The 7935-nt window shown below is 44.8% G+C and overlaps 1 protein-coding gene across 2 annotated transcripts in view; it reads right to left on the bottom strand.

Annotated features, from left to right (window-relative positions):
- LOC123732673 (cleavage and polyadenylation specificity factor subunit 4) overlaps positions 1-7230 on the bottom strand; it is a 19865-nt gene extending 12635 nt beyond the window's left edge. The window contains exons 1-4 of one of the 2 annotated variants that reach the window (XM_045711931.1): positions 6935-7230; positions 6722-6875; positions 6285-6335; positions 2528-2680 (exon numbers count right to left, since the gene is read on the bottom strand). In XM_045711931.1, coding sequence (XP_045567887.1) covers positions 2528-2680; positions 6285-6335; positions 6722-6824 — 307 coding nt within the window. In that variant the 5' untranslated portion in view covers positions 6825-6875; positions 6935-7230. Of the gene's footprint in view, positions 1-2527; positions 2681-6284; positions 6336-6721 lie in introns of both variants that reach the window. The other variant, XM_045711930.1, reaches the window with a different exon arrangement.
- Between the last annotated feature and the right edge of the window lie 705 nt (positions 7231-7935).

Here is a 7935-nt window from a genome sequence, read left to right as displayed (position 1 = left end):
GCGGTAGACAGTTAGCCCATACAGATGGGGGGCACCGCGGTAGACAGTTAGCCCATACAGATGGGGGGCACCGCGGTAGACAGTTAGCCCATACAGATGGGGGCACCGCGGTAGACAGTTAGCCCATACAGATGGGGGCACCGCGGTAGACAGTTAGCCCATACAGATGGGGGCACCGCGGTAGACAGTTAGCCCATACAGATGGGGGCACCGCGGTAGACAGTTAGCCCATACAGATGGGGGGCACCGCGGTAGACAGTTAGCCCATACAGATGGGGGCACCGCGGTAGACAGTTAGCCGATACAGATGGGGGCACCGCGGTAGACAGTTAGCCGATACAGATGGGGAGAACTGCAGTAGACAGTTAGCCAATACAGATAGGGGGAACTGCAGTAGACATTTAGCCGATACAGATGGGGGCACCACGGTACAGTTAGCCGATACAGATGGGGGGAACTGCAGTAGACAGTTAGCCGATACAGATGGGAGAACTGCAGTAGACAGTTAGCCAATACAGATGGGGCTGGAACGAGCTGCAACAAACACTCAAACTGGACAGTTTTATCTCCATCTCTTCATTCAAAGACTCAATCATGGACACTCTTACTGACAGTTGTGGCTGCTTTTTGTGATGTATTGTTGTCTCTACCTTCTTGCCCTTTGTGCTGTTGTCTGAGCCCAATAATGTTTGTACCATGTTGTGATGCTACCATGTTGTGTTGCTACCATGTTGTTGTCATGTTGTGTTGCTGCCATGTTGTGTTGCTGCCATGTTGTGTTGCTGCCATGTTGTGTTGCTGCCATGTTGTGTTGTTGTCATGTTGTGTTTCTGCCATGTTGTTGTCATGTTGTGTTGCTGCCATGTTGTGTTGCTGTTGTGTTGCTGCCACGTTGTGTTGCTGCCATGTTGTGTTGCTGCCATGTTGTGTTGCTGCCATGTTGTCATGTTGCTGCCATGTTGTTGTCATGTTGCTGCCATGTTTCTGCCATGTTGCTGCCATGTTGTGTTGCTGCCATGTGTTGCTGCCATGTTGCTGCCATGTTGTGTTGCTGCCATGTTGCTGCCATGTTGTGTTGCTGCCATGTTGTGTTGCTGCCATGTTGTGTTGCTGCCATGTTGTGTTGCTGCCATGTTGTGTTGCTGCCATGTTGCTGCCATGTTGTGTTGCTGCCATGTTGTGTTGCTGCCATGTTGTGTTGCTGCCATGTTGTGTTGCTGCCATGCTGTTGTTGTGTTGTCATGTGTTGCTGCCATGCTGTGTTGTCATGTGTTGCTGCCATGCTGTGTTGTCATGTGTTGCTGTGTTGTCATGTGTTGCTACCATGCTGTATTGTCATGTGTTGTTGCCTTGCTGTGTTGTCATGTGTTGCTACCATGCTGTGTTGTCATGTGTTGCTACCATGCTGTGTTGTCATGTTTTGCTGCCATGCTGTGTTGTCATGTGTTGCTACCATGCTGTGTTGTCATGTGTTGCTACCATGCTGTGTTGTCATGTTGTGTTGCTGCCATGCTGTGTTGTCATGTTGTGTTGCTGCCATGCTGTGTTGTCATGTGTTGCTACCATGCTGTGTTGTCATGTGTTGCTACCATGCTGTGTTGTCATGTGTTGCTACCATGCTGTGTTGTCATGTGTTGCTACCATGCTGTGTTGTCATGTGTTGCTACCATGCTGTGTTGTCATGTGTTGCTACCATGCTGTGTTGTCATGTGTTGCTGCCATGCTGTGTTGTTGTCTCAGGTCTCTCTTTATGTAGTGTTGTGTTGCTGCCATGCTGTGTTGTCGTCTCTCGTTGAGATGTGTGTTTTGTCCTATAATCTTTTTTTAAATCCCAGCCACCGCAGGAGGCCGTCATTGTAAAATAAGAAATTGTTCTTAACTGACTTACCAGGTTAAATAAAAGGTTAAATAAAAGGTTAAATAAAAGGTTAAATAAAAGGTTAAATAAAGGGTTCAATAAAGGGTTAAATAAAGGTTCAATAAAGGTTCAATGGTTTAATAAAGGTTAAATAAAGGTTAAATAAAGGGTTAAATAAAGGGTTAAATAAAGGTTAAATAAAGGGTTAAATAAGGGTTAAATAAAGGGTTAAATAAAGGGTTAAATAAAGGGTTAAGTAAAGGTTAAATAAAAGGTTAAATAAAAGGCTAAATAAAGATTAAATAAAGGTTAAATAAAGGGTTAAATAAAGGGTTAAATAAAGGGTTAAATAAAGGTTAAATAAAGGGTTCAATAAAGGGTTCAATAAAGGGTTAAATAAAGGTTAAATAAAAGGTTAAATAAAAGGTTAAATAAAAGGCTAAATAAAGATTAAATAAAGGTTAAATAAAGGGTTAAATAAAGGTTAAATAAAGGGTTAAATAAAGGGTTAAATAAAGGGTTAAATAAAAGGTTAAATAAAGGTTAAATAAAGGGTAAATAAAGGGTTAAATAAAGGTTAAATAAAGGTTAAATAAAGGGTTAAATAAAGGGTTAAATAAAGGGTTAAATAAAGGTTAAATAAAGGTTAAATAAAGCCCAGCCACATACCGAACTTGGAGTAGAAGTAACACTCGGGCATCTTGGTCATGTCGTACTCGTGTAGAAACTCACACTGATCTCCCTTCTTACAGAGTCCTCTGAGCCAGTGTTTACACACCACTGTCTTCTCCCCACTGATGTGACGGAAAGGACACATCCCACCTGCAGCAACACACACGCACACACACACACACACACACACACACACACACACACACAGATCACTTTATACACATCCCACCTGCAGCAACACACACGCACACACACACACACACACACACACACACAGATCACTTTATACACATTCCACCTGCAGCAACACACACACTGATCACTTTATACACATCCCACCTGCAGCAACACACACACACTGATCACTTTATACACATTTCCACCTGCAGCAACACCCACACACACACACTGATCACTTTATACACATCCCACCTGCAGCAACACACACACACTGATCACTTTATATACATCCCACCTGCAGCAACACACACACACACACACTGATCACTTTATACACATCCCACCTGCAGCAACACACACACACACACACTGATCACTTTATATACATCCCACCTGCAGCAACACACACACACTGATCACTTTATACACATTCCACCTGCAGCGACACCCACACACACACACTGATCACTTTATACACATCCCACCTGCAGCAACACACACACACTGATCACTTTATACACATACCACCTGCAGCAACACACACACACTGATCACTTTATACACATACCACCTGCAGCAACACACACACACACACACACTGATCACTTTATACACATACCACCTGCAGCAACACACACACACACACACTGATCACTTTATACACACACCACCTGCAGCAACACACACACACACACACTGATCACTTTATACGCATCCACCTGCAGCAACACACACACACACTGATCACTTTATACACACACCACCTGCAGCAACACACACACACACTGATCACTTTATACACATCCCACCTGCAGCAACACACACACACACACACACACTGATCACTTTATACACATACCACCTGCAGCAACACACACACACACACACACACATGATCACTTTATACACATACCACATGCAGCAACACACACACACACACTGATCACTTTATACACATACCACCTGCAGCAACACACACACTGATCACTTTATACACATCCCACCTGCAGCAACACACACACACTGATCACTTTATACACATCCCACCTGCAGCAACACACACACACTGATCACTTTATACACATCCCACCTGCAGCAACACACACTGATCACTTTATACACATACCACCTGCAGCAACACACACACACACACTGATCACTTTATACACATACCACCTGCAGCAACACACACACTGGATCACTTTATACACATCCACCTGCAGCAACACACACACAATGATCACTTTATACACATACCACCTGCAGCAACACACACACACACACACTGATCACTTTATACACATCCCACCTGCAGCAACACACACTGATCACTTTATACACATACCACCTGCAGCAACACACACACACACACACACACACACACACTGATCACTTTATACACATACCACCTGCAGCAACACACACACACACTGATCACTTTATACACATACCACCTGCAGCAACACACACACACACTGATCACTTTATACACACACCACCTGCAGCAACACACACACACACACACTGATCACTTTATACACATCCCACCTGCAGCAACACACACTGATCACTTTATACACATACCACCTGCAGCAACACACACACACACACTGATCACTTTATACACATCCCACCTGCAGCAACACACACTGATCACTTTATACACATACCACCTGCAGCAACACACACACACACTGATCACTTTATACACATACCACCTGCAGCAACACACACACTGATCACTTTATACACATCCCACCTGCAGCAACACACACTGATCACTTTATACACATACCACCTGCAGCAACACACACACACACACACTGATCACTTTATACACATACCACCTGCAGCAACACACACTGATCACTTTATACACACACCACCTGCAGCAACGCACACACACACACACACTGATCACTTTATACACATCCACCTGCAGCAACACACACACACTGATCACTTTATACACATCCCACCTGCAGCAACACACACACACACACACACACACTGATCACTTTATACACATCCACCTGCAGCAACACACACACACTGATCACTTTATACACATATCACCTGCAGCAACACACACACACACACACTGATCACTTTATACACATCCACCTGCAGCAACACACACACACTGATCACTTTATACACACACCACCTGCAGCAACACACACACACACACACTGATCACTTTATACACATCCCACCTGCAGCAACACACACTGATCACTTTATACACATACCACCTGCAGCAACACACACACACACACACACTGATCACTTTATACACATACCACCTGCAGCAACACACACACTGATCACTTTATACACACACCACCTGCAGCAACGCACACACACACACACTGATCACTTTATACACATCCACCTGCAGCAACACACACACACTGATCACTTTATACACATCCCACCTGCAGCAACACACACACACACACACACACACACACTGATCACTTTATACACATCCACCTGCAGCAACACACACACACTGATCACTTTATACACATATCACCTGCAGCAACACACACACACACACACTGATCACTTTATACACATCCACCTGCAGCAACACACACACACTGATCACTTTATACACACACCACCTGCAGCAACACACACACACACACACTGATCACTTTATACACATCCCACCTGCAGCAACACACACACACACACACACACACACACTGATCACTTTATACACATACCACCTGCAGCAACACACACTGATCACTTTATACACACACCACCTGCAGCAACGCACACACACACACACTGATCACTTTATACACATCCACCTGCAGCAACACACACACACTGATCACTTTATACACATCCCACCTGCAGCAACACACACACACACACACACACACTGATCACTTTATACACATCCACCTGCAGCAACACACACACACTGATCACTTTATACACATACCACCTGCAGCAACACACACACACACACACTGATCACTTTATACACATCCACCTGCAGCAACACACACACACTGATCACTTTATACACACACCACCTGCAGCAACACACACACACACACACTGATCACTTTATACACATCCCACCTGCAGCAACACACACTGATCACTTTATACACATACCACCTGCAGCAACACACACACACACACACTGATCACTTTATACACATACCACCTGCAGCAACACACACTGATCACTTTATACACACACCACCTGCAGCAACGCACACACACACACACTGATCACTTTATACACATCCACCTGCAGCAACACACACACACTGATCACTTTATACACATCCCACCTGCAGCAACACACACACACACACACACACACCTGATCACTTTATACACATCCACCTGCAGCAACACACACACACTGATCACTTTATACACACACAGTTCATATCAACACACACACACACTGGGTCAGTTCCTATACACACACACACACAGATCAGTTTATACACACATCCCCCAGCAGATACACACACACACTTGTAGAGGAGTCTGTATCAGTCACATACAGAGAACTCATCACAGGTAACACTCTCACCTTTGAGACAGGCCGCTCTCATGAAGAACTCACACACAGCAGCCCCGGACTCTACAGACAGACAGACACAGGAAGTTACAATACAAAACAATACATGAACCTAACACACTGCAGCCTCAAACTCTGCAACAATAAAAAAAAAAAACCACACCTAATTATAAAATCAGTTCATAAGTTAGCTAAACTAGCCAAGTTAGCTTAGCTACCATGCTAAAACTACAACAGTACCGAGCTAACGTTAGCTACCATGCTAAAACTACAACAGTACCGAGCTAACGTTAGCTACCATGCTAAAACTACAACAGTACCTAGCTAACGTTAGCTACCATGCTAAAACTACAACAGTACCGAGCTAACGTTAGCTACCATGCTAAAACTACAACAGTACCTAGCTAACGTTAGCTAACAGGCTAACTTAGTAAGTAGCGACTACTTACTGTCCATCCCGGGGAAAGGGAGAGGCTGAGCCCCCAGCTGCTGCTCCACAGCTATCTCTAGATCAAACTTGATGTGGTCCACGGTGGCTATCAGGTCCTGCATGATGGCAGTCTCACCCCCGCTTCCGACCAGACAGAAACAAGCTAGCCTAGCCTAGCTTAGCTAGCAGTCTCACCCCCGCTTCCGACCAGACAGAAACAAGCTTGCCTAGCCTAGCTTAGCTAGCAGTCTCACCCCCGCTTCCGACCAGACAGAAACAAGCTAGCTTAGCTTAGCTAGCAGTCTAACGGCAGTTCGCAATCAGATAACCTGTGAAATCTCGCTAAAGTAGCTGATATATCAACCATAAGAGGCGTTTGCTCTAGATTGCTTTGGCTAGCTAATTGTATATTTGAAATGTGTAGAAAAATCAACAGTGGGGAAAGTTGGTTAACTAAGACAAGTCCGTTTTGTCTTGTTGATCTGCCATCTTGTTTCTCCTGCCCTCCAGAAGGCGGGCGGGTTGAACTCCAACCTTTGACCTGTGTGGGAGGGGGGAGGTTAAAAGCCTGAGTAATCGATCTATGAGAGAGTTTGGATGTGAACTTGCCAGAAGATGCCGACCCTACCATTACGCTTGTTTACACAGAGCTGCACTGGGGTCAGAATGCAATCATGGTTACATTAAGATCCCCCCCATTGAGCTAGCGTGAGATATGGGCTGGAAAGGTAACGCATATAGCCACCATACTTCAAATGGTTACTATAGCACTATTTCAATCTTGTCGATTGGAGCAGTGTGGATAAAGGTGGCATATCCCATCCCTGGATTGAGGTAAGTTTTTCGACCCATATCTCACCGCTGGCTCCACGTAAAAATATCAATATCAATTACAAATAAAAGCTTTTTATTAATGTTATTTTACCCACAAGCCAGCCAGTCCTTCATTTTAATTAACTAGGCAAGTCAGTTAAGAACAAATTCTTATTTTCAATGACGGTCTACCGGGAACAGTGGGTTAACTGCCTTGTTCAGGGGCAAAACGACATATTTTTACCTTGTCGGCTCAGGCATTTGATCTTGCAACCTTCTGATTACTAGTCCAGCGCTCTAACCACTAGGCTACCTGCCTCCCCCCTCTAACCACTAGGCTACCTGCCGCCCCCCATCACTCAGAAGAGAAGGAAAGCTCAACATACTTCAGTATCTCCCTAGTTCCAGGGTGAGCATGAT

Source organism: Salmo salar, unplaced genomic scaffold (genome assembly GCF_905237065.1).
Source record: "Salmo salar unplaced genomic scaffold, Ssal_v3.1, whole genome shotgun sequence".
Classification (NCBI taxonomy): domain Eukaryota; kingdom Metazoa; phylum Chordata; class Actinopteri; order Salmoniformes; family Salmonidae; genus Salmo; species Salmo salar.
Note: the sequence above shows the minus strand (reverse complement) of the source record. Positions and strands in the feature narration are given on the sequence as shown.